This window comes from Mustela erminea, chromosome 12 (assembly GCF_009829155.1).
Source record: "Mustela erminea isolate mMusErm1 chromosome 12, mMusErm1.Pri, whole genome shotgun sequence".
Lineage (NCBI taxonomy): Eukaryota > Metazoa > Chordata > Mammalia > Carnivora > Mustelidae > Mustela > Mustela erminea.
In genome coordinates this window covers 7269446-7295794 of record NC_045625.1, presented here as the reverse complement: position 1 = coordinate 7295794, position 26349 = coordinate 7269446, and the positions used below count along the sequence as shown (strand labels likewise).

Genomic DNA, 26349 nt, shown 5'->3' with positions numbered 1-26349 from the left:
GGTTATCTGACTTCCAAGAGCTTGCCCAGGGATGAGCAAAGATAGGGTTTGCCCAAGGTCACAGAAGGTATTGGCGTGGTTCTCACCTCCCGCCTTCCGCTGTCATCAAGGCCACAGGCACATGCCCTGATCTGAGCATGACCAAAAATGGGGCAGAGGTTCTTGCCTTTAAGCCTAGAGGTGTGGCTTTTCCTGCCTGCCCATTTTTGGACCCTTACCTGCTAAACCCATTTTACTGATGGGCAATTAGAGTCCCTAAAGATTGTCCAGACAAGCTGCAATACTAAAGTTGGTCACAAGGTGGCAACATGAGGCCTTGTTTAGCGGTCCCTACTGCCCTCTGGTGGTTATGGGAAAATACACGCAGGGGCTGGCCCAGCAACATTTGGGGAAACTGAGGCAGGGTTGTCTCCTGGGATGGAGGAGGGGGAAGCACACTCAGTCGGTGTCCCATGGTGGCCTTGGGTTGACTAGCCATTCTCCAGCCCCAGACCTGGGAGCAGCAGGTCTAGCTAGCACAGTTCTTGGGCTTTTCATCACAGTGACCGTTCAGTGGAGGAGGGTGATGAGGGTGCGGCTGGGTGCCTTTCTGCCTGCAACAGCCCAAGAGAAAAAGCCCCAGTCAGGAGTCAGGTCCCTGTCCCCTGGCATGGCTCAGCCACCAACAGTTCTTCCTCTGCAAAATGCAGAGACAGAAGAAAACCTCAGCCGGTGAACACAGGGAGACGGTAGGTGGCTGGGAGCTGGGGCCTGGCTGCACCTGGACCTCCTTAGCCAGACCAGGCCTCAGCAGGGAAGGCCAGGGGCTGGGAGCCACAGTCGCTGGGCTGGGCAGAAGGAGCCTAATGTTTGGAAGTGGCGGTCTTGGTTTCTCCTGCCATCAGGTCTTAAGTCCTGAAAGGCTTTTGCTCCAGGGGTCTGGAGCGGCCTGTGGCCCAGTTCCTATCCTGCTGAGGGAGGCTGTGGGGCCAGGACTTGAGGCATGATTCAGGGGGACTGCATTCTGGACATGCTGGTGCTCCCCCTGGCCAGGCCGCTGGGCTGTGGCTCATCCTTGTGTCTCAGGAGGAATGAGCCGGCGCGGACAGAAGCCGGTGATGGGAATGAGAACAAGCAGGCAGCGGCCGGCTCTACGGGAGAAACTGAGGCCGCTGCTTCCAAATGTGAGGCCATCGGCCTCCAGAGTGCTCACCAGGCCTCTACCTTATTTGAATGTTTGCCATCACGGGGAGCATGAATTATTTTTATGTCTTAAAAAAAATGAAGTAATATTTTAAGACTCTCGAGAGGTCTGGGGGAATGGGAGAGCCTGGCGAGGAGCGTTCAGCCCACTGGCCACCGGCTGGGCCTCTGGAGGCCATCTAAGGCAGCCAGGGGAATGGGGACCCCCAACGCTGGGTGCTCTGCTCGGGAGAGCTCCACTCACAGCCGCCGCCTCGCTCCCAGAGCTGCCTTTTCCCTGTCCCAGAGTCTCCATCCCCAGGCCTGGGACTGAAGCCCAGGTGGCCACCTGCTTCACAGGTTCCGAGGTTCTGGGAACCCTGCTCCACTGGCCCAGGAGCAGGACTGGAGCCAGTCCAGCCCCTGCTCTGAGCTGGGCGTCCTTCTCCATACTTGACCCGCATCTCACGCTCAAACCCTCACGCTCTCCCCTTGAGGTAGAGGCTATCATTATGCCCATTTCGCGGAGGAGGATGCGGAGGCTCAGAGAGGGGCATCACGGCCCAGAGTCCCACAGCCAGTGAGGGGCACAAGTGGGCCTGCGTCCTGGGACATCTCGGGCTTCCCGGCTGCTTATCCTGTGGTGGTGTCCCAGGGTCCCTGTGACACAAAGCCTGCCAAGTCCTTCTCCCCAGGCCCGACACCCAGTCAGCACCGGACAAACTAGTTACCACCAGGGTGGGGCGGGGGCCTCAGTCTGAAGCCTTGCTCACCAGCAGTCCCGCACGGCACCCTCCACGCCCCACCACAGCACCACGAATGGAGCAGCAAACCTTTTCTTTATTGCGAACGTGACACACAATCCCAGGGGCACCTGGGAAGAGCCGGGACCAGGAGGAGCCAGAGATGAAATCCTTTGTAAACCAGACTATTCCTCCTTCCCCTGTCCAGGGCAGAAGCCTGAGCCGATTCCCACCCCAAGGTGCGGACATAGCAGGGCACAGAAAGTCCCAGAGAAGGGCAGGCTTCTGTGTCCCTCAGGGGACTGTGGGCAGATACCAAGGCTGGCTTTTGTCCCCCATCGCCCCAGGGCTGCAGCAGGTGCTCAGTGCTAGAAGCCAGGGAGCTGGGGGGGGGGGGGCAGGGGGCACAAAGATCCCACCCCCACCCACCACACAGGATCAGTTGCTGACCCAGTGGTCCTGGTCCCTGGCAGCCAGTGTCTTCTGCTGTGTCCCACCACTCCAGGGACACTCAGGTCACTGGGGGGCCTCAGCAATGGCTTTCTCCATCCGCAGGTACCAGGGCTTGATGCGGGTGTGACACATCAGGTCGTCAAAAGCCTCCAGGCCCTCCATCACGCGCAGCACACCATACACTGCCTGGGGGAGGCGACAGAGGGACGTCCACATCTGCCCTCCACCAGCTGTGCGCCCTGGGGCCCGTCACCTCCCCTCTCTGAGAGGGCTCACTAAACCGCCAATTTTGCACATGGTGCTCGGAGTGAAATGTGGGGGATTTCTGTAGGTTTTGTCTGCCCTGCATCCACTCCCCCTATCTGGGCAACAAACCCCACCTCTAGAATTTCCTTTGGGAAAATGTCCTGCCCCACTCTCGGGTCCTAAAATCTGAGGAGAGAGGACCCCACCATCCAGCTCTAAGACCCAGATCTGGCAATCAACATATTCCATCCCAGCTCGAAGGACTGCTTCGGGGCTTGGCACTCAAGCCAGGCCAACAAGACACTGTCCCAGGACTTCTGGTGGGTGCAAGCAGCTCCAAGGAGTTGAGATGCAAGAGGTGAGGCCCAGCCCTGGTAATACCACTTGGGTCCCTGGATCCAGCTGGGCCTGAAGCCAGCCCCTCCCCTGAACCTGTCAGTGATGTGAAGCAAGACAGTTCCTTGGATGGAGCCAGTTGCCTCCAGAGCAGGAGAGCTGTGAGACTAGGTATTGACTCCAGATGGGCTTCCTCTGCCCAGACAGGCCCCTCTAGTCTGGGCATCCCCTGCCACCACCAGACTCACCAGATCAGCCAGGTTTGGCTTCTGGCCCCCCATGAAGGGCCGGTCTTTGCCCACGGCTGCCACCCACTTGTTGGCAGCCTCATAGAGGTCCTCACGAACATCATCTTGAAGGTGGTGCCTAGTGAGGAAGGGGAAGTCCATCAGGGAAACTCCAACCCTTGGCCCAGGTGGGGAAAATGGGAAGGCTAGGGGGCCAGGGCCACCCCCCTAAGGGGCATCACACCTGCAAAAATCAGTTCTCATCCGCCCCAGTCAGGGAGGCCATGACCAAAGGAGGACCCAAGAGACCCAACCCCAGAGAAAGCAACAGAAGGAGGCACAGAGCAGACCCCCAGGCCGGTCTGCTTCCCCTGGGGAGGCGGAGGCATTTGGGAGTTCTGGCTGAGGGTCCCGGCGTGGCATAGACCAGGGGCTCGGGGACAGCAGGCCCCCCCAGGCACACATGCACACCCGTGAGCCCCATCACCTGCTCTTGAGCCGCTTGCTGATGAGGTACATGGCCGCCGCACCCATGTACTTGGCCACAGCACCCTCCACTGCCCCGAACTTGCCCTCCCTGACGATGTAGTCGAAAGAGGCCAGGGCCTCGGCAGGAGTGCGGTACACGTTGGGAGAGATCAGGTGCACCAGCCAGTCATCCGCCCACTGCCGCCACTTCATCTCCTCCCTGTGGGCAAGACGGGGCGGACAGAGGGCAGGCCGGGTGGGCTGCTGAAGCCGGGGCCTGGGAGGCGTGGGAGCAGGTGCACTGTCTAGATCGAGCGGCGTATGGATGGGAAGCCAAGGCCGGAGCAGGATTTCCAGAAGGAGACTTAGCCCTGGCCATGGCCGCAGCCCTCCTGGCCTCCCACCCTGCTCCCCCATCTCAGTGTCTCACTCAGCCTGTCCCCCCTCGTCCCATCTCCAGAAGACCCCGCCCCCGCCTCACTTACGTCCTGGCCTCCTTCCCACCGTACATGCGCTGGGCCTCCTTCTCATCCAGCATGAGCCAATACTTGTTACAGAATTCCGTCACCTCCTTCCCCTGGTCGTTCACAGCCTTCATGGGCGGATAGTAGGTGATGATGTCTTCCAGGGGCTGCCTTTGGGAAACAGCCAGAGTCTCATCCCAACCAGTTCTTCCTCTCAGAGGCCGGGTCATTGCCTGCTCAGCGTGGAGATCTACCCCAACCTGAGCCGGTGCCGAAGGGGAACCTGGACCAACCCCCCAAAGCTTTCGGCCTTCTTCTGGGAGCCAGAGGGGGTCCTGCAGCAAGAGGGCCTTGGGGCAAATACAGAAGCATCTCCCTGACAGAGGGAGATGTGCAGAGCTGGGGGGGGATGGCTCAGAGTAGAATGCCCACCCTGCTCCCCTGGAGGAACCCAGGTGAGGCCTCCTGGGAGATAAAACAGACAAAATGCAACGCCAGCCCAGGCCTCTGAGGGGCTCCTTACCCCGACACCAGGTAGGTCTTGAGAGCGCTGATGATGACAGAGGAATCATTCAGTTGTTGCTGGAGGATGAGAGGTTAAGTTGGGGGAGTGGGTCCTGGAGCCACCAGCAGGGTCACCAGGGCTCTTTTAAAATAAACACGCAGGCATTCCAGGAAACTGGTCCAGGAGAACCCCGGCATCGTTTGTCCATCCCTGGGGGTTCATCCCCAAAATCGATGCCCATGGAGCTTTCCCCGCCCCACAGGACATAGTCCCCCTCCCCCCGCCCACCGCTGCCCAGGCCCATCCTGAGTAAGAGAGGCCCAAGTGTGGCTAATGGGAAGGAGGGTGTGGCGAGGACCGAAAGTCTGGGCCCTGACCACTCACCTGCCTGGCGTCCCACGCGCTGAGGGGCAGGATGGGCTCTAGAAGCTATAAGCTAGGAGCCAAGCACTGGCCAAGCATTTCCTACCACCTGAGAGTATGGCCTTCTGTTGATTAATGAAGAAGCAAGCCCAGAGAGGCTAAGTGACCTGCCCCAAGTCATGTAACCAGAAAGTGGAAGAACCCCACCTTGAGCCCGGAGCACCCTGATTTCAGAGCTCACACAGTTGAGCTCTGGGATACTCCGCCTCCCTTGGGCCCAGCTGGTTCATAACCCACAGCAAGGTCCAAAGAGACCACACTGTTCCAGAGTTGCAGAGCAGGGCCTGCCTAGGGGGTACTCCAGGACAACCCATGCTGTGGGGGGCTGCTCCCTGAGGCTTACCAAACTCTCTCCTTCCTGGGCCAGCAGGATGGGCACCTTCCTGTAGGAAGAGAACTTGATCTCGGCCCTGCGCACGGGGTTCACTTCTACCACCTGGTAGGGCAGGGCGTGGAAGTCGAGGAAGGCGCGGACCTTGCTGCAGAAGGGACACGTTTTGTACTGGTAGAGGGTCAGCTGCAGGCGGCTGGACAGGGAGAGCTGCAGGGGGAGCAGAGGGAGGGGCTTCTGAGGCCTGGTGCCCAAGCCCCACCTCCAAGCAAATTTCTCCCAAGGGAGACTTGTAGGAGGAGGCTGAGAACATCAGGAGGAATGGGGATAGGTGGCAGAGAGAAAGGGAGACACAGGGAGGTGGGGAGCAGACCCGGGCAGTGGACAGTCCATCCTCAAGCACCCATACAGCACCCTCCTCAGGCAGGAAGTACAGGTAGGATGAATCTTCTGGTCTCCGATCAATATCAGACAGACCCCTCTCCTCTCCCTCCTGGCCCAAGAGGACAGACATCACACACACACACACACACACACACACACACACACACACACACACACACATACCTGCCGGCCCCAGGTGGGCTACCCAAGATGCAGAGCAATTGTTTCAACTTGGAGTGACCACTCAAACTCCCTCAACCCAAGGGACCCTCTGGGTGAAGGACTGGAGCCCAGCCTTTGCCAGAGTGGGATCAACCTCAAATCTCCAAGGATGGGGAGGGCCTGAATCTGCATGTTCAGCAGATGAATAAGCCCTAGGGACGTTCACTGCATATTAAAAGCCAGAGCAGCAGCCCCCTCCCTCACTGTTCAGATGGGACACTGAGGCTGGACCACATAGGGTGGGCGGACAGATACAGAGAACTCCACTCTCTCCTACCATCCTGTTTCCCTGAGCCCAGGAAAGGGGCACTCGCACAGCCCAGCTAAGGGACACCTCCCTGCACCTCTCCATCTCAGGGCCTGGAATCTAAGGGTTATCGGTTCCCTATAAATACTGCAACTAATAAACAAATGCATAACCTTATGATCTGAAGATGGTGGGAGGGTTTGGGGAAAGTTTATTACTTTCCAAACGACAAAATGTTTAGAAAGCAATGCTTTCCCTTTCCTGTAATCTCCGAATCTTTCCATTAAAAAGTCTAACAACACGTTAGAAAATGACTTTACGACGAAGACAACAATTCTAGTTGGCAGACAACAGTGGCGACCCCATTGCACAGATGAGGACGCTGACAACAGTGGCGACCCCATTGCACAGATGAGGACGCTAAGTGCTCATATTTAAATCCGAGTCACTTGCCCAAGGTCACAAACGGACAGAAGAGGTGATACCTGACCCCGCCAGAAGTCCCCAAGTTCGGCGCAGACCGCAACACCCCTACCCGCGGCTCGGTGCGTCCCGGGCTTACCTGCGCCGCAGAGCGCTGGGCGCGGAGGTCCTGGGCGCGCAGGTGCCACCGCGCCGTGTGGTACAGCCCCAGGACGCCCCCCAGGGCCAGCGCCGCCGCCCCCAGCAGCCGCGGGCTGCCCTTGCGGGCTGTGGCCGCGGGGCCCGGGCCTCCCGTCGCTCCCGCGAAGCCGGCCCGACTCTGCGCGGGGAGTCCCGACGGAAGGCGACTACCCAGCCTCCAGGCCAGAGCGTGCCCGACCGGCCACAGCGCCCGTGCAGCCTGAGCCATGTTCTCTTCGCCGGCGCCGCGGGCGGGCGCGCAAAACGAAGACCGCCGGGAATCAGGCTTCCCTTAAAGGGGCGGGTCTCCATCGCCGGAGGGTTGCTAGGGGTGACAGTGACGCCGAGCGGGGAAGAACAGCCCCGGAGGAACTGAGCGTGCATCCCGGGCGCCCGGTTTCCACGCATCCGTGAGAACCACAGAAACACACCCTGGGATGTTTGGGAGTCACTAAATGCCCGGCTTCTGAACATGAGTCATAACCCTTCTCGGTGGTGACCCGGGGACGAACGCAGGAACTCGTCGTGAGGACTTTGGGTCCCAGCGTCATCCGGGACCTTCTACCTCATGCAAGAAATTGAATCCTGAAGGGTGTCACAAAAAGGGTCACAGCTCTGGGTCCAGGAGGTCCAGGAGGGCCGCGGTAACGCCAGACCACACCTGGTGCCCACGACTCGGGCTCTTTCTGCCCTCCCGCGCCGCTGCACCGTTTCTTCTGTGTCCCGAACCATAAAATTTTCCATACACACTAGGGGCCTTAGAGACCACGTGTCTCAGATTTCAACCACGCGGAGGCGCTGGTTCGCTGACCAGCAGGTAACCAGTGGCAGGAATGGGCAGAGTGGAGCTGTCAGGCTGCCCCGCCCCTCTGCCGGGCTAGCTCGCCGTAGCTGAGGGCCCGGGTCCCCAGCACCTAGGCTTCGCGGCGGGCAGTCCCGGATGGCCCCTCCCGGAGGCCCGGAAAGGAGCGTGGCTCGGATAGTAGGCGGAGATCCAAAGATCGGTCAGGATGTGGGCAGGGAGGGGCGGAGTCCGACGGCGGGGCGGGGCGGGGACAGAGCTGGGCTCGCGGGAGAGAGCGCGAGAGCTGGGCTGCCGTAGGGACAGAGCTCAGGGCGTGGTGGGCGGAGCCTGACGGGGATGGGCGGGGCTTGAGTCGGGTGGATCCCGCGTTGCGGCGGCATTCCTCTTCCAGGTTCCGCTCGGAGCGCGCCCCCGGCTCTCCGCCGTCTCCACTTTCCGCCCGACGCCAGTTGTCAGTGCGACGGTCGCCGCGGTCCACCGTCGCGCGGACATCGCAGCACCCGAGACCGCAAAGTCGGACCCTAACAGGGACCTGGGCATGCCTGTGGAGGCGGGCGCGGCAGGCAAGGACAACGGCTTCGGGGGAACAGGTGGCCCAGGGGATGGAAGGAGGGGGTGCTGCTGAAGCGACCTTTTCTTTTTCAGGGCTGCCCCCCTTGAAAGGGGAAGCGGGGCCCGGCTGGGGGCTCGGAACCCTCCCACCCCTCGCCCCCGGTAGTTTGCAGCTGCAGGTGACGGCCGGTGGTTCAGGGCGAGCACCTCCGAATGGGTCCCTGGAAACCGCAACCGGAGAACTGCGGGCAACCGGCCCCGTTTTGCAGATGGGGAAACTGAGGCCGCTTCAAGATCACTCGCCCTTTTGGCATTTGCTCCAGCCACTTACTGCAGCCCCTGTGGAGACGGAGGCTCCTGAGGGGATGGGGCGGGTGGACCGTCTTGGCTCAGCAGGAGGGCCTGTCTGGGTGGGCGAAGCCGCCCTGCCCAGTCAGCATCTCCAGCCACCTTTGCCGGTGTGACCCGGAGCCTTGGCGAATGTGACCTGCTTACAGAGTAGCCTGTTGCCTGCCCAGCACTGCGGGGGAGGGTGGGGAGTGTAGGGAGGGATATGGACAGAGAACCATCAGCTGTTTTTCACCTTTTCCAGCCTGTTCCATATCTGTAAGATAAGACTAAAGATTAGTATCTCCTGCATTGCGACGTCAGGATTTAATGGGAAAATGAATGAATGGAGAGAGGCCGGAGGCTAGAGAGGCTTGTACCCTAGAGACTCGTATTTTTTGCAAACCGGCACCTGCTCCACCTCTCCCAAATAGAGAATGGAAACCCAGTGACCAGCACCTCCACCAAATACTTGGCAGAATTTTCCTTTGTTCCTCTTGGTCAAGATTAGGCAGGATGTTAGGGCAGGCTCACTGCCCTTGACCCCTACACTGCTGCTTTCTTCATGCATTTATTACAGCCCCCTGTTTCTGGATAGCATTGAGCAAAGAGCCCTGCTTAATGCCCAGGGGACCTAAGCGTTTGGCTTTGATATTCCTTTTCTATCTTTGTTTCTATTTTCTTAATTTCTGCTCTCCATGTTCTCGTTCTGGTGGTGTTTTTTGTTTGTTTTTGGTTTTGGTGGTGTTTTTTGTTTTGTTTTGTTTTTGGTTTTTTTGTTTTGGTTTGGTTTTTTGCATTTATTTTACGGTTCCTTTTCTAAACCTCTACTCAGGACACTTCACTCATTCCTTTGCAGCCTTTCCCTGTGCTAAAGCACAGGCTTAAGACTACGCACATGCCATGTTTGTTGTGACCCCAGCCAGGGATTCAAGCTCAGCTTCATGCTACCTCTGGCTGACAGAGGGAGCACACTCTTCTATCCAGGCTGCTGTTCAGCCAGGATTGCTTTTTTTCTTTTTTTTTTAAGACTTTATTTATTCATTTGAGAGAGAGGGAGAGCACAAAGGGAGAGTGAGGGGAAGAAGCAGACTTCTAATGAGCAGAGAACCCAACGTGGGACTGGATCCCAGGACGATCCCAGGACCCCAGGACGCTGAGATCACGACCTGAGCCATCCAGGCACTCCACAAGATTGCTTTGTTTCTTTTTTACTACTTTTTAAAAATGTCTTAATGGTTAATATACTAATGTCTGATTTTCAAAGTGTATAAATTAAATGTGTACATTAGGGGCGTCTGGGTGGCTCAGTGGGTTGGGCCTCTGCCTTTGGTTCAGGTCGTGATCTCGGGGTCCTGAGATCAAGCCCCACACGGCCCACTCGGCGGGGAGCCTGCTTCCCCTTCTCTCTCTGCCTGCTTCTCTGCCTCCTTGTGTATCTCTCTCTGTCAAATAAATAAAATCTTTAAAAAAGTAAAAATAAAAATAAATAAATGTGTACATTACTCTTCAAAAGCAAACAAAACAAATCTTGATATAGCCCAGATTTTTTTCCTTTCTTGAAGACTGACAGCGTTCTAATTCCTGATTCATAATCTGACACAGTGCATTCGGTTTTCAACTTTCTATGAGAAGAAGAAAATTATTCTCACAACTCACCAGCTTTTTAATAGTATAAGGCAAATATTCAAAACTAATGATTGGTCTTTCCCTTCATTTTCTTCTCCTTTTTTTTTTTTTTTTTTTTTTGGTGTTGTTTTTGCCTCTTCTTATTGGACCTTTTAAATGAGTTGGGATTTGGGGGCGCCTGGGTGGCTCAGTGGGTTAAAGCCTCTGCTTTCCGCTCAGGTCATGATCCCAAGGTCCTGGCTTTCTGCTCGGCAGGGAGCCTGCTTTCTCCTCCCTCTGCCTGCCTCTCTGCCTACTTGTGATCTGTGTCTGTCAAATAAATAAATAAAATCTTTTTTAAAAATATGAGTTGGGATTTGGACAGAGGAGGTCATCCCAGATTATCCAGATGGGCTGTGCATGTCATCTCAAGGGTGCTCCTTAGAGAGGCAAGTGAGATCACACACATAGAGAAGGGGATGTGAAGACAGGCAGGTTGGAGCAGAGGAGCCACAAGCCAAGAAATGCCAGTAGCCAGCAAAAGCTGGAAGAGGCGAGGAACAATCCCCTAGAACATCTGGAGGGAGAGTGACCTTTCCCACACCTCGATTTTGGCACAGTGAACTTCTCATTTTTGACTTTGGGCCTTCCGAATGCATTAATTTCAGCCAAAAAGTTTGTAGTGATTTGTTGCAGTAATTTGATGATTTGGAAAATAAGTCTATTCAGAAGATGCTAAAAGTAGGAAATTCACTGTTCAGAGAGGGTGCTCTGGAGAGAAGGTCAAGGGTGTGGCTGATCAGGGGACCTACGGATGTGGAGGACGAGGTGGGCCAAGACAGAAGTCTCCAGGGAGGTACGGAGGAGGCAGCCCAAGATGGTGAGATCCAGCAGTCTGGGAAGGTAGCTATCTCAGCCCGTAACAGAATACCACAGACTAAATGGCTTATAAACAACAGAAATTTGTTTCTCATGCATTATAGGGAATTTTGTCCATGATACAGCATGAGACAGAAGGAAGCTACACTTGGGGCAAAGCATAACCGGAAGCTGAGTCACTGTGTTGTACACCTGAAACTCATGGAACATGGCGTATCGACTGTACTCAAATAGAAGAAGTTGTTTTAATTCATTTCTCACAGTTCTGGAGGCTGGGAAGTCCAAGGTCAAGGCGCTGGCAGATTCAGTCTCTGGCGAGTGCCCAATTCCTGGTTCATAGGTGTCTGTCGTCTCGCTGTCCTCACAAGAGGGGGGACAGGGGTGAGAGGGGTCTCCGGGGTCTCTTATAAAGGCACTAATTCCATTCATGAGGGCTGCCCTCTTATTATCTAATCACCTCCAAAAGATAGCCCCTCCTGCAAATACTACTGCCCTGAGAATTAGCTTCCAACATAGGAGTGAGGGTGGGTAGGTATGACACGAGCCTTCAGTCCAGGACTCAGGGACCCAAGAGCAAGGGAGAGAACAAGGAGCCATGGGACAGTCCAGTCCTGGCAGACCTGGCTGAGCAATTAGGGAGGGACACCTGCAGCTGCACTGACCTGGGGGGGAGGCCGGTGTCCACCCAAGACCCAAAGGACTCTGGGCACAGAGAGAGGTACCCAGACCTGTGCCCTGTGTCCTCTGGCCTCTGTAGAGGACTTGGTGCACGCTCTCGGCATTTCCTCCACCCCCTCACCAGGCTCCTGGCCCCTCCCCCCACTCTCCATTGGTCCAAGTTGGCCCCTTCTCCTCATGAAGCTGGACACACTCTCCCTTGGGGGCCTGACCTCGTCCTTTGCCTGTCATAGCCTGTCTCATGACCCCCTTCCCCAGGGAAAGGCTCAGTCACAGACCATACCTCATGTGAAATAAGCACCGGGTGAGAGGAAGAGCCACTGCGACCCCAAGCTTCCTCAACCTGGCATGAATGGGGAGGGGCAGGAGGGCTGGAGCCCTACACTTCCAGGAGGACCTCAAAGGAGCCTGAGTACCTCTCAGACATCTGTACTCTCTTCACCTTTCCAGAACCCATTCCCCTGCCCCCTGGGCTGGGCACTCTCCTGGTGGATCCTGGGTTCTCAGGGTGCAAAGGAGAATCTTTTTTTTTTTTTTTTTAAGATTTTTAATTTACTTAACAGAGAGAAAGAGAGATCACAAGCAGGCAGAGAGAGAGGGGGAAGCAGGCTCCTCTCCGAGCAGAGAGCCCAGTGTGGGGCTTGATCCCAGGACCCTGAGATCATGACCTAAGCTGATGGCAGAGGCTTAACCCACTGAGTCACCCAGGCACCCCAAGGAGAATCAGTCTTTTGGGAGAGCCAGACTAGTCGTCTCACACAAGCCACCTTGGATGGTGTCCCTCATGTCTAGCCAAGGGCCTGGTGGGTAGGGAGCATGGGAGTGCTTAACCAGGAGTGGTCAAGGTGGAGATGCTCTTTCCTGGGGTGCCCGGGGCTGCAGCCCAGGCAGGAAGGGTGCACAGCTGGGAGGATCCAGGTCTTGGCTAGTGCCAGGACCCTGCCGGGAAGAGGTGTCTCCTGCCCAGCCCCACCAGAGCCCAGTATCTACCCACTAACTGTCAGATGCCTGATGCCCACGGCAGACCCTGCCCAGAGCAGTGGCCTCCAGTCCCCACTGAGGTCATCATGGACCTTCTAGCCTGCATGGGAGCCCAGGCTCCAGAGTGAGAGGCAGGGGCACCCAGCTAGAAGGCATGTACCCAGCTAGGAGGCACCCAGCTAGGAGGCACCCAGCTAGGGCCAGGTACCTGAGGTCCAGACTGAGGAGGAAGCCCTGGGCCCAGATCTCATATGGCAAGGCCTGCTGCCCCCTGCCCAGTGGGCCCAAAGGACATTTCCAGAAGGAGGGACCTAGTAGGTGCTCGTGGGAGGGATAGGGAGGGCTGCCTTTTAGAGGGTCCCAACCAGATGGAAGGGCAGGAACCAGCAGATCCTTGAGGCCCCCTCGTAAGCCCTAGCACAACAGATGGGGCCTGGAGATTGGAAAGCTGCTTCTGGAAACTAGAAACTCAAGCCAGGGCTCTGGAGGAGCAGGCCTTCCTCCTCCAGGGTGTTTGGACCACAGTGGCCAAGGAACGCTCATCTCTGGACACCAAGAGTTCCTGTGGCCATGACTGGTCTCCTGGAGGCATTCCCCCAGCACTCAGAGGGATCATGGTGTGGACCTGCTGTTTGGACTCTGGCCAACTCCAAGGGCTCCAGGGTAGACGGGACCCTGAAGGCCACAAAGCTCACTCATTTGAGTCCATAACACATCACACAGAAGCCTTGGGGCCAAGTCCCTCCTGGGAGAAGCCGGGGCTGGGGCCTTCCAAGTCCTGCTCTGGACTTCCATTTGACACAAGGAGACAGACAGTGAGAGAGGGAACACAAGCAGGGGGAGTGGGAGAGGGAAAAGCAGGCTTCCCACCGGGCAGGGAGCCCAATATGGGGCTCGATCCCACAACCCCACGACCCTGGAATCATGACCCGAGCCAAAGGCAGATGCTTCACGACTGAGCCACCCAGGCGCCCCTATCCTTTTCACTCTTACCCTTCCCTTGGCTTCTGAGCTGAGCCACCAGAGGGGAGAGGTAGCTAGGCTAGGAAGGGCGGAAGAGGCGGCGGTCAGCCGTGGTCAGCTGAGGCCAAGCGCACACAGAGATAACAACAGACAGATAAGGCCCAGACACGCCTGGAGCCAACACCCGGAGAAGAGTGGGGGTTTGCTTAGAAGCTCCGAGTCGGCCTCAGGTAGAGACGGCGCCCCATGTGCATGCCCAGCCTCTGTTAAACAACACAGATTGGGCTGAGTAATTTAAAACATCAAACTGGATTTATTGACAACTCATGAGTCAGGCAGCTCCCCATCTAGCAAAAAGAATGCTTTGTTGAGCTCCAGAGAAGGAAAGGTTTTTAAAGGTAGAGAAGGTACAGAAGAAAGGAAACTGTTATCAAGGAATCCATTGTTTTAGTCAAGGTCACCCACGTAAGGGAAATGGGAGGGATCTCTCAGTAAATTCCCTGGCGCTGGGCTTCCTGGGTGGCTCAGTCGTTAAGCATCTGCCTTTGGCTCAGGTCATGATCCTAGTGTCTTAAGATCAAGCCCCACATCGGCTCTCTGCTTAGCGGGAAGCCTGCTTCTCCCTCTCCCACTCCCCCTGCTTGTGTTCCCTCTCTCGCTATGTCTTTCTCTGTCAAATAAATAAATAATCTTAAAAAAAAAAATTTCGTGGTGGAAATTCCATGTGGACTGGTCAAAGGTTACATGGGGGAGGTGTGGTGCAGGGGGGTCAGGACTACGGTTGGGTTAGGCCTTCGGTCTTGGCTTTGCTAAGGTAGGGCCCTTAACATTAGTGAATCCATCTTGGGCCTGTGGTTTTCTGTCGCGGCTGGCGCAACAAATCGACCAGGACCATGAGGGTAAGAGGACGGTGAAAAGAAATGAAGAGACAAAGAGACAGGGGCAGGAGGAGCACCAAGGAGGATGTCCAGTAGAGCCAATTTTATTCAAGGCTGTGAGGTATTATAGAGCTAACAGAAACAATCACAGGAAAGTATCTATTTTTAGCTGATTACTAAAGAGTTTGCAACATGTAGAGAAAATCCTTCAAGCTTTCCCATTATCTATTTCCCAAACACCAATAGCAGACCCTCTAGTGCCAGATGTACTGACTTCAAGGCCACTCAAGACATAGTTTGTGTAAGCACAGCTCAGTCTTACAGTGGTGTGGTCTATAGCCCGGGCAAGGACAGCAAGGACCAGCCAAGAATTTCTGACCCCGACCCAATCGTCTCTAGCTGACTAGCAAACGGGTGGGAAGACACGTAGGTGAGCGCGCAACCCATAGCACAGACCCTTTCTCAGTGCTACTCGACTTTATCGACCTAAGCCTTTTGTTCTGCTATTCAGCCTTTAAAGGTGGCAAAAGTCAGGGTCTGGTTTGGTCCTCATCTCCAGCCTTCCCGTGGCCTCCCCCAGTTTTCCTTTCAACACCTCACAGCATCTGCGACGCAGCTGTCTTTAGGGAGGGAAAAACTGGCAGGGGTGGGGTGGGCAAGGGTGGGCACCTCCTCACGGCGTCAGGATTCAACGAGGGGCCCCTGAGCCGGGCCTTCTCCCTTCTTGCAACTGGCCCTGGTTCTCTCAGGCTCCAGACCTGGTCCTAACCCCTCCCCACCTCATACCCTCATGAGCAGGGGGTGTGAATTCGTACCAAAGGAGCGTTGGCCATGCTACCTCATGACTTCTCAAGTCTAGAATATTCTGTCCATTGGTAGGCACTGCCTGTCGGTCTCCCTCTGATCCAGTAGTCACGGCAAACTCAAAAATAACCTTTTAAGGTCAAAGGGAGGAGCAGGGGTAGAGCTCCTAGGGCTGTGAGTGGGGATGACAGAGGTGAGAGGTGGCCCTTGGTGACTTCAGAGGGCACGTGGGCTTTGGTAGCAACATCATTTCCCCAAAGCTTTGCTCATCCTCACTTTCTGTTCTTTCATCATCCTGAGAGGCCTGAGTGGGCGAGGGGTTCTCTGGGGGGCCTTTTTGGCATCAGGGCGGTAGAGGCTGCCCTGACCCCCCATCTCAGGACCCCTTGAGTCCCTTCCCTCAGGGTCCACCACCCAAAGTCCAGACTAGGGGAGCGGGTTCCCCGGTAGCCGCTAGAAGAGCCAAGGAGACCCCGGAAGTCATCTGAGGCCAGTGAGCCCTCGGTTCTGCCTCAGGCCAGGCGGCTCTTCTGGTGACTTCTAGGAGACACCACCCAGGGGCTAGGACCCTGCACTGCCTCCTGTGGACAACCAGGCTCCCATGAGGAACGTACTTCCCTCCAGGGCAAAGCTGGGATCATCCATGGCAGAAACAGTCCTAGGGGCCCAGGCCTAGGCCCCTGGGGCTCCGCAGCCCAAGGCTGTGGCCAGAGCTGGCAGATGGTATCGATGCTCTCTCAAGGATGAGACCGAGTCCTTGCACGCACTGTGACCTAAAGTACCTGGTGTCCAGAGCAGCAGGGTAGAGAGCCCTGCTTTAGGCCCCAGCCCCCCAGCCTGCTTCACCCAGTGCAGAGCCATGTCCTTCATTGTCCCCACCGGGGACAATGTCCACCGGGATGGAGCTGGGACTGCTGTCCCAGAGCCCTGCTTTGTCAAGCTGTCTCATTTGCAGCAACCAGGCCCAGCTCGAGGGTCTCTGTCCCCTGGGCCTACAGGAGGGGCCAAGTACCTCAGGGATCAGCTGAGGTCTGGGGCCACCTCTGCCACTTGGGGAGCAGCAGACTCACCATGAGAACACTGCCTAGTGGGCTTTCATTGGAGAAAAGGTATCTCACCCCGGGCCAGGCCCTGGTGTGGGGTCCTTGGGAGGGCCAGGATCTGGATCCATGAGCGCAGGGTACATATTCTGTCCTTCCCTGCTAGGAAGGTCCACTTTCAGCTGCCTCCCCTTCCCTGGAGGGGAACCAGGAAGTAGTGATGGGGTTTGGGAATATAAGTGAGGTTCAGTGGGGACCAACAATCAAGAAAGAATTCTTGAGGGCACCTGGGTGGTTCAGTCAGTTAAGCGTCTGCCTTAGGCTCAGGTCATGATCCCAGAATCCTGGAATCAAAGCCCACACTGGGCTCCCTGCTCAGCAGGGAGTCTCTTTCTCTGCCCTTCTCCTGGCTGGTGCTTTCTCTCTCTCTCTCTCATTCTCTTTATCTCTCTCAAATAAATAAATAAATTTTTGAAAGCATTTTTGAGACATCTTTGGTGCAAAATGATGTTTTATTAAAGCACAGGGACAGAAGCCTTGGGCAGAAAAAGCTGCCATCCCAGGGTTGTGAGCGGTGACTAATTATATTCTTGGGAGTTGTGCCGGGGTAAAGAGGAGGGATATTTCAAATGGATTTTCCTAGTTAAAGAAGACTCATAAGATACTGACTTTGTCAGGGCGCCTGGGTGACTCAGTGGGTTAAAGCCTCTGCCTTCAGCTCAGGTCATGATCCCAGGGTCCTGGGATGGAGCCCCGAATCGCATCGGGCTCTCTGCTCAGCAGGGAGCCTGCTTCCTTCTCTCTCTGCCTGCCTCTCTGCCTACTTGTGATCTCTGTCTCTTTCAAAAATAAATAAATAAAATCTTTCAAAAAAAAAAAAAAAAAGATCCTGCCTTTGTCAAGTTAAGGTTGTTTCTCCTTCTAGCAAGACATTAATACGAAGGTAGTTGGGAGCCTCCTGGAGGAGCATATGCTCTGCCCGCTTCAAGCATCTGTCAATGGGCTGCAGCCTGTAAGGATATTTTTTTTTTTTTTTAAGATTTTACTTATTGGGGCACCTGGGTGGCTCAGTGGGTTAAAGCCTCTGCCTTCAGTTTAGGTCATGATCCCAGGGTCCTGGGATCAAGCCCCACTTCGGGCTCTCTGCTGGGCAGGGAGCCTGCTTCCCTTCCTCTCTCTGCCTCTCTCTGCCTACTTGTGATCTCTCTTTCTGCCGAATAAATAAATAAAATATTTTTTGAAAATTTTTATTTATTTGAGAGAGAGAGAGAGCACAAGCAGGAGGAGCAACAGAGGGAGAGGGAGAAGCAGGCTCCTCGGTGAGCAGGGAGCCCCACCCTGCCAGGCTTCATCCTGGGTCTCCAAGATCATGACTTGAGCCAAAGGCAGACGCTTAACCAACTGAGCCACCCGGGCGCCACAGTTATAAGGACATTTCATTGTATCTACATTTCCTTCTGAAAGCTAGGTTGATAGAAATGCTTTGTTCTTGCAAATTGCTAAGACATTTGTAAACTGAGAGAGATTCACTTCTTGCAGGATTGCGATCTCTATTTTAAGTTAACTGTTCTTCCTTTCCTTAGCTTTGGGGGATCCAGGAGTGCCTGAGGAATGTCACATATATGGGGGGGTGGGTTGTGGGGTGTCAGCTTGCCTTCTGTTTTCCCTCATCAGTACCACAGTCTGTTGGCCCGAGGCACTGTCTGTCTTCATCAGGTGCCAGAAAGGGCCTCTCCGCACTTACCCCACCCTGGACTTGAGCTGAGCAGAGGCTCCTAGAGGTCAGGGATGACAGCTTGTCCAGATAGGAGATGGTGGACCACACACAAAGGATTCCTTGTCCCTGGGGGAGATGTAGAGCTCTGGGGAATGCCCCTCCCCCCTCCCTGGCGGTCCTGCCCCTCACCTTGCATAATCCTGACCTGGGGGAAAGGGACCGAGAGCTTGCCCAATTTTCAGCCTGAGTTGCTGGCAACTGCCTCACCCTTCCTGGATTTGGCAAAGGATAAATTCACTCCACCCTGGCGTGAGCCGCTGGTCAGGGGACCATAAATAGGGTCTCCGGGGCAGCCTTCTCACTAGCTTCTCCTCCTTCGCTGCTGTCCGGCACGCCAGTTTCCTAAGCCCTGAAGTCATGGCCCGAGGTATCCTGTGTCTGGGCCTCGTCCTGCTGGGGGCCCTGCAGGCTCCGGCCCAGGACTCCCTCATAAGTCCCATCCCAGTCCCACAACTGATCTCGATCCCCCTGCAGCGCGACTTCCAGGAGGACAAGGTAAGGGGCCTGGAGGGGCAGCTGCAGGGAGGTGCCTGGGGCGGAGTGTGAACAGAGTGAGGAGAGGCAGAGTCTTAGGGAGCGCGTCAGGGCCGGATGGGTTCAGGCTTCAGCTCAGCCCCTGATGGAAGGCACACCCCACACCCCCATCCCCTGACATCGCTGACAAGAGAGTCACTTGAGCAGAACTTGCCAGGTCCACGATCCCTTCAGTAATCCCCACAGTCCTTGCAAGGTGGGGACATCTTCAGGCCCTTTGCATGAACAGGAACAAGGACTTTACGGGCCACTTGCCAAGGGTCACCCTGTCCCTACCAGACTCAGGGCTCCCTCCTGGCTGGGGGCCCCCAACTTCTGTGGCTGCATCAGCGCAGGCCTGTGTGGCCAGTCAGGGTCCCTGCTGCCCAGCTCCCGACTCCCAGTCAGGCTGCCTAGAGGTACCTGCAGGGACAGAGCAGCGGGGGGCGGGCCCCCCAGGGGTGGTTCCTGGGTTCCACATATCACCTGCCACCCCTCCCCGCCGTAGTTCCAGGGAAAATGGTACGTCGTGGGCATAGCAGGGAACTCGATTAATGCAACAAGAAGAGCCCGGTTCAAGATGTACACCACCACGTACGAGTTGAAGGACGACCACAGCTACAATGTCACCTCCACCATGATCCGGTGAGAGCCACCACCTCCTGGGCGGGGGGTGGGGAGTGCGGCAGGGACGCCCCGGGGGTCTGAGAGGCAGACTGATGTCAAAGCCGAGTGATGACTGAAGGTGGAAGGTACACTTCAGTGCAGACACACAGACAGTACTGGGGATGGATCATACAGACAGCCCTAGGGAAATGGGAGCAGAGAGAGCAGGGGCATCCTCGAGTGGGAGGAGGGTCACTTGATCCAGCCTGGAATCCCACCCAGGACTACATCAAGGGCTTCCAGACAGGTGGTCTCTAGGCTGGGCCTCGAGGAAGTTCCAGCTCCTTCAGGAGATCATCACAGGGCTGCCCTGAGCTGGGGCTGATGAGCAGCCCGGAGAGAGGCGGTGGCCGCAGGGCAGGGTCCTCAGACGCCAGTACAAACGGATCTGGTGATAAGCAGGACTGGCTGCAGCGAGGAGAGGAATGATAGAGGCTGGTCAGTCCCAGGTCGGAGATGACCAGGATGGGGGCAGATGAGGACCTACAGAAGGGAGCCAAGAATTACCCAGCTCCTGTGGGCTTCTGGCTCTGGAACTTGGGGGATGAGGCCGGAGCACTTGCGGTGAAGGGAACAGAAGAAGGGCAGGTTTGGGGAGATGAGCTCTGGGGTGCCAGGGTACCAGATGGGATGCCTGTGAGAGGGCAGGGTCGGCCCAAGAGCTAAGGGCATCCTTGGCATCAACAGACTGTAGCCTTTGGAGTGTGAATCCCCCAGGAGACTCTACGGCAGGAAGCTGTAAGATAGGAGGGATGCGTTCAGTGGGGAAGAGCCAGACCCACTGGAGCAGGGTAGGCCGTGGTCCTCCTGAGGCCAGGTGGGCTGTCACCTTTTTAAAAAAATATTTTACTTATTAGAGAAAGAGAGAGCATGTGTGCACACATGCGCCAGCAGGGGCGGGGACAGAAGGAGAGAGGATCTCAAGCAGCCTGTGCCGAGCCCAGAGCCGGACTGGGGGCTCCATCCCAGGATCCTGAGATCAGGACCTGAGCCAAAAATCAAGAGTCAGATGCTTCACCAACTGAGCCCCGCGGGCGCCCCCGGACTGTCACCCTCTTATCCACCACCCATCTTGTTTCCACAGGAACGATACCTGTGACCACTGGATCAGAACTTTCGTCCCAAATGGCCAGCCTGGCCAGTTCACTTTGGGCGACATCGAGAGTGAGTCCTAAGCAGGGCGGGTCTCCACAGGACACAGACGCCGTTCTGCGGGGGCTGGGGAGGAAAAACCATTTCCGGCACCAGACCAGGGTGGGCTGATCCCCTCACGGCCACACTGCAGGTCATGTCGGGGTGCAGAACTACACCGTGCGCGTCATGATGACCAACTACAACCAGTTTGCCATGATGTTCTTCAAGAAAATTCACGACAACTACGAGTTCTTCAAGATCAGCCTCTACGGTAGGTCCTCTCCCACCGCCACTGGGACCGCGGTCCCGTTCATGCTGGGGGTGAAGACACCCATCCCACCCAGGCCCCAAGGTCCCCCTTACTCTGAGCCCCTGGGGGGTGGTAGAGGGGTCTTCCCGCAGGTCTGTGCCTACCCCTCCCATGAGGAAGGGCTCTGAGGCCTCATTCACAAGTTCAAGACTATTTATGGAGCATTTGCCTGCCACTCACTGGCCATTTGACCGTAGGGAGGACCAAGGAGCTGAGCACCGATATGAAGGATTATTTCACCCGCTTTGCCAAATCCCTGGGCCTCACCGATGACCACATCATCTTCCCTGTCCCCATTGGTAATTGTCAGCTACGGAGAGGAGAAGGGGACATGGGGGACTGTCCGGGTCTAATGTTGCCTCACAAGGAAAAGGGGAAGCGGGAGACTCAGGCCCCTGCTGCCATCACTGGAGACCCTGGGAGCCACTTTGGGTTCATGAAGACCCTGCCACGCCCAAGGCTCTGTGGGCTACCCAGCAGGGTGGGTCCCAAGGGTTCCTCCCTGGCAGAGAACCCAGGTCCAAATTTCCCATCTCCTTGCCCGGCCACCTTCCCCTCTGCCCAGGTCTGCTTGTCCTGGGCTGGTTCCCCCTTGGCCCTGGGGCTTGCTCACCACTGACTTGGGAGGTGCTCAGGGGTTCTGGCCTGGACAGGCGCCTCCCCAAGGCTGAGGTCACCCAGGTCTGTTTGTCCTCTGGCTTCTCTCCCCATTCCCTGCCCCCATCATCCACCCCTCTGCTGTATCATCCTTGAAGGGAACCCCCAGATCTTCTGTGGCTGGGCCAAGCAGGGGCCCAGGGCATCCCAGGGGAAGTATAGGGGCCCTGGAGGTCAGGGATCCCCCCCATACACCCCTGCCCTTGCTAACCACTCTATCCTCCGCAGACGAGTGCATTGATGATAAATGAACGAGCATGTGGTGAGTACGGCCCAGGAGGAAGGGGCTGATGGGAGCCAGAGTGCAGCGGGAGAGGGTCCCAGGCCTGCCTTTGCCCCCTTGCCCAGCACTGCTGCCCTCTTTATTCCCCTGACTCTCTTTCTAGGTGCCTTCTGTCCCCACCCCATCACCCTCAGGCCAACCTCTGCCCAGGACACTGCCAGCTGCCTCCACCAACCTGGACACCAAGAGAGAGCCGGGAGACCCTTCTCACTGCACAGCCCACCAGCTGCTCCCCAGGCTTCCCTTCTGATGGAACCCCTCCTTGTTTGCTAAATAAACATATGCCCCCAAGTCCCAAGTCTGTGCTCCTTGACCCCTGGGCCGTCTGAGAGGGAGAAGAGCAAAGGGTGGGCTCCTGTTAGCATCACTCCCAGGGACATGGTCCCCAGAGAGGGCTGGGTGCCGCAGAAACAGAGTCCAGCTCTGACCAAACACCTGCCGCTCCTAACTCCGGGCCCAGCCCCAGTCCCGGCAGCAGCCCGCATTGACGCCCGCCTCCCAGCACACTGATGGGCACATCTCATACCCATAATCAGCCACCTGCAGCAGGGTCAGGGAGCTGCAGGGTTTTGGGGGGACTGAGTGCTGTCACCCACACTTCACCAGGGCCCTGTAGATCATGGAAGACTGCAACCAGAATGAGGGGTGCACAGCAGATAGGGCAGAAGCGTGTCCAGCTTGAGGCCGTGCCAGGCACAGAGGGCCACTGGAGGTGGTCCCCTTTCCCTCTGCCAACCCCACTATGGGCCCACTGGTGGGTGGCAGTGTCCACGCTGACCCTATTCTCAGTGCTGTACCTCCCCCACATCCCACCTCTGTGATGATCTTTGGATCACCAAGGTCAGGGCCAGGGGAGGCAAAGAGGAGAATATGCTGCCAGGAAACCAGATTCCAGAAGCCTTGAGGGCTCCAGGCCTATACCCAGCACTTGGCTGGGCCTGTGTGTGGGGCCTGACCAGCCCGTCAGGCCACCCCTCTGTGTCTGCATCACACCACATCATAAACTTGAACTCCTTCCCTGGCCTCTTCTGCCCTTGCAAGGTCAGAGGCCAGAGGCGGTGAGGTTCTGAAGAAACCCAGGTGTTCCAGAGACTTGCACACTTACCCGTGGACGGGGTGGGGGGTGGGGAGGGTGGGATAGTGGGGAGATACTGGAGGTCTGAGCAGTTCTAGACTCAGCCCCAAGGCAGCAAGACAGGACTGAGACTCAGGCCCACCAGATAGCCTTACAAGTCTGGATCAGGGGGCGCTTGGATGGCTCAGTTGGTTAAGTGTCTGCCTTCTACTTAGGTCATGATCTCAGATTCCTGGGATCAAGCCCTTAATAAAGCCCAGCACAGAGCCCCAGATGGCTCTCTGCTCCGCAGGGTGTCTGCTTCTCCCTCTCCCTCTGTGTTCTCTTTCTCTCTCATTCTCAAAACAAAACAAAACAAACAAACAAACAAAAAAAACAGCGGTCTGGGTCAGGTTCCAGGAAAAGACAGGCTTGCTGCAGCATTGGCTGAGGGAGGAAGGGTAGAGGCTCTCCCCAAGCCCAGAAAGACCCGCACTGAGAAGGGCACCCAAGGGACGGCTGGCCAGGGCCCACTAGCTGGCCAAGGGGGTGGGAAGCCAACCCTGGCATGCCTGGTGCTGGGGCTCCACTTCGGGCAATGCAGACGGACCCCTTCTTTGCTTTGGCCCAAGCCATGCAGCCTCCTGGCATCACATGGGCCTGCTGGGTCTTCCAGGATCAAACTCAGGCCACAAATGGGCTTTGTGTTTCTTCCCCGGGTCACTGGGTTTTTATCAGTTTCCTATTGCTGCTATAAGAGATTATCACACACTGGCATCTTTTTTTAAAAAAATATTTTATTTATTTATTTGACAGAGATCATAAGTAGGCAGAGAGGCAGGCAGAGAGAGAGAGAGGAGAGAGCAGGCTCCCCGCTGAGCAGAGAGCCCGATGTGGGGTTCAATCCCAGGACTCTAGGATCATAACCTGAGCCAAAGGCAGAGGTTTTAACCCACTGAGCCACCCAGGCTCCCCCACACACTGGCTCTTAAGACAATATACACTTATTTTCTTATAGTTCTGGAGGCCAAAATTCTGAAATCACGTTCACTAGCTAAAATCAAAGGGTCAGCAGGGCTGTGCTTCCTCCAGAGGCTCTTGGGGGAGAGTCCCCGTCTTTGCCTTGGGGTTCTTTCTTCCTTCTTTTTTTTTTTTTTTTTTTAAGATTTTTTATTTATTCATTTGACAGAGATCACAGGTAGGCAGAGAGGCAGGCAGAGAGAGAAAGGAGGAAGCAGGCTCCCTGCCAAGCAGAGATCCCAGTGCGGGGCTTGATCCCAGGATCCTGGGATCATGACCTGAGCTGAAGGCAGAGGCTTTAACCCACTGAGCCACCCAGGCGCCCCTCTTTCTTCCTTCTTTAAGACAGCAGTGCGGCATCTCCGAATCTCTCTCTTTGCTGAGGTCATCATGTGGCCTTCTTTCTTGTTTACAGCCAAATTTCCCTTGACATTCCTCTCTCTAGGGACAACTTATGATTACATTGAGGGCCCACCTGGATCCAAGGTAATCTCCCCATCCCAGAATACTTCCTGTAATCACATCAGCTCCCACCCTTTATCCAAATAAAGTATTGTTCTTAGGTTCCAAGGATTACGATCCAGATATCTTTGGGGGCAGACCACTACACTGAGTTCAAAGAGGGAACCATGGCAGGGCTAATGAGATGGGGACACAGAGGCAGGGCAGCACCAGAGCACCTCCCTTTCCCTCATCAGGGCTGGATGGAGTAGGTCGCTGTTTTGTCCTGTGGTCTGGTTTACGGACCTTGACCATGGCAGTGAGGTGGGCGGAGAGAGAGGCCTTCCCTGGGACCCCAGCACTGCATCAAACTCCATCATGCCTGGGGCACCTGCTGTGACTGACCGTGAGGTATGCAGATCTGTGCGGATCTGTGCATGCCGACGTTTGTTTCTGAGAAACTACGTGACTTTCTGAGGGTTTGTCTGATCCTTCCCCTGTGCCCTGGAGTCTGCATGTTTCTCCCTTGGTCTAGACATCGAGTCAGGTCCCATTGATCTCATGTGTGATTTCACATTTAAGAGGAAAACACGTGTCTGTGTTTTTTGTTTGGGTGTCTCGCCCCTACAGGGATAAATGTGTTTGGATTACATCGGCACATCCACACCGGTGACCTGTGTTTCTGTCCTTTCTCTGCAGACCTGTGTGCCATGCTCGGATACAGGTGTTTCTAAGCCAGTCAGGGCTCATGGGGCTTTGCTTTCTTGGTTGGTGAAATGCTGTGGTCCTAAGGAGGGCCTCTAAGCCACCTGCCGAAGGCGGATGCCCAGGCCTCTTGCTTTCTCAGCCCTGCTTACTGGTTCTGTTGTGCCCAAATTTCCAGACCCCCCCCCAAAGACGACCACCAGAGTCCAGAGTCAAAGCCAAACAGCAAGGGTTGTTTATTACGAGTTCAAACCCGGACCTCCGCGCACTCGTTGCGGGTGATGCTAAGAGGTCCCGAGCTCAGGATCACAACACTTTTTATACACTATTTTTGGGGAGGCAGGAACTTAGCATACATCACAGTATCTTGTAACAAATAGCCACATACCGCGGGAAAATAAAAAAGGAACTCTGTAATATGACTGGCGCGCTACAGAGCGGGAAAGGGCTGGGAACAGATTATTGGTTAGGTCAAAGGGCTGTCATTCTACAGCTGCTGAGTTGGCTCCGCTAGGGTATGTGTCATCTCAGGATTGACCGGGGTCTTCCTGTCAAGCCGTAGGGCGCCAGATGGTTGTTATCTCTCGGCCCAGAGCCGGATGGGGGGCCCCGGAGGCAGCCATTCTGTCAGGTTCAATTCTAGGTGGGGGATGTGTGGTTACAGAGTGTCTATAGAAAGTCTGCTGGTATTTTTCCATCTCCTCATGGGTTAGCAAGCGAAGGTACAGAAGCAGAAATAGCGGTAATGGTTATAATTTAGGCATCTCAGTTCAACGCAGGCCTCACCTCCATTCCACCGAGGTCTGGGAGGACAAGGCAGGACTGCCAGTGTGCAAGTCAGTGGAGGCACGAATGGTAGGCTGTGGACTCCAACTTCCTCAGGGGGATATGGTGGGACATACCCAGGTCTGACCGCTATCCCAAGGATGTCCTGCCCACAGGAAGCACGAGCATGAGACCAGCACCGGGCAGCTACAGGGACGGGACTCCCAATAAGTGAATCAGTCAGACCCCTGGCCAGGATAATACCTCTGGGTCCAGCTCAGGAGCGACAGTGGCTTGGTGGGTGACTTTGGGCAGGCCTCCCTTTCTCACCAGGTAAAAGGGGTGGGGGATGATGGCGGCTGGGCCAACCTTCTCCCGACGCCACGCGCAGCACAGACCGTGACTCTCACTGAGGCTGTGAACCTAAATCTTCCAAAGCCATAAGGAGCCTTAGAGACAACGCGTTTCAAATTTCGCCCACGCGGAGGCGCCGATTCGCCAACCCGCAAGGCCGCAGCGTAAGGCAGAGCTGAGTGGAGGGGCCGCGGTGCCCGCCTCCTTCTCCCGGGTTCCACGCCTCTTCCACCACCTAAGCTTCTGGGAGGGCAGCCGCGGTTGGCCCCGCCCCGCGGCCGGGAGGGGGCGGGGATAGGGGCGGGGCGCGACTGTGAGGCAGGGAGTGGGCGGGACTCTGGA

General features: G+C 56.2%; 2 protein-coding genes across 2 annotated transcripts; one reads left to right on the top strand and one right to left on the bottom strand.

Moving 5' to 3' along the window:
• Nucleotides 1-1981: 1981 nt before the first annotated feature.
• On the bottom strand, nucleotides 1982-7093 carry PTGES2 (prostaglandin E synthase 2). The gene is made up of 7 exons (XM_032308176.1): nucleotides 6773-7093; nucleotides 5370-5567; nucleotides 4622-4680; nucleotides 4120-4269; nucleotides 3654-3854; nucleotides 3188-3305; nucleotides 1982-2543 (listed from the first exon to the last, which is right to left on the bottom strand). Exons 1-7 carry the CDS (start codon nucleotides 7040-7042, stop codon nucleotides 2421-2423), a joined length of 1119 nt encoding a protein of 372 aa, XP_032164067.1. The 5' UTR covers nucleotides 7043-7093; the 3' UTR covers nucleotides 1982-2420.
• Nucleotides 7094-18295: 11202 nt separating this feature from the next.
• On the top strand, nucleotides 18296-21953 carry LCN2 (lipocalin 2). The gene is made up of 7 exons (XM_032307596.1): nucleotides 18296-18600; nucleotides 19127-19263; nucleotides 20369-20448; nucleotides 20570-20689; nucleotides 20926-21027; nucleotides 21614-21647; nucleotides 21772-21953. Exons 1-6 carry the CDS (start codon nucleotides 18463-18465, stop codon nucleotides 21634-21636), a joined length of 600 nt encoding a protein of 199 aa, XP_032163487.1. The 5' UTR covers nucleotides 18296-18462; the 3' UTR covers nucleotides 21637-21647; nucleotides 21772-21953.
• The last annotated feature ends 4396 nt before the right edge of the window (nucleotides 21954-26349 follow it).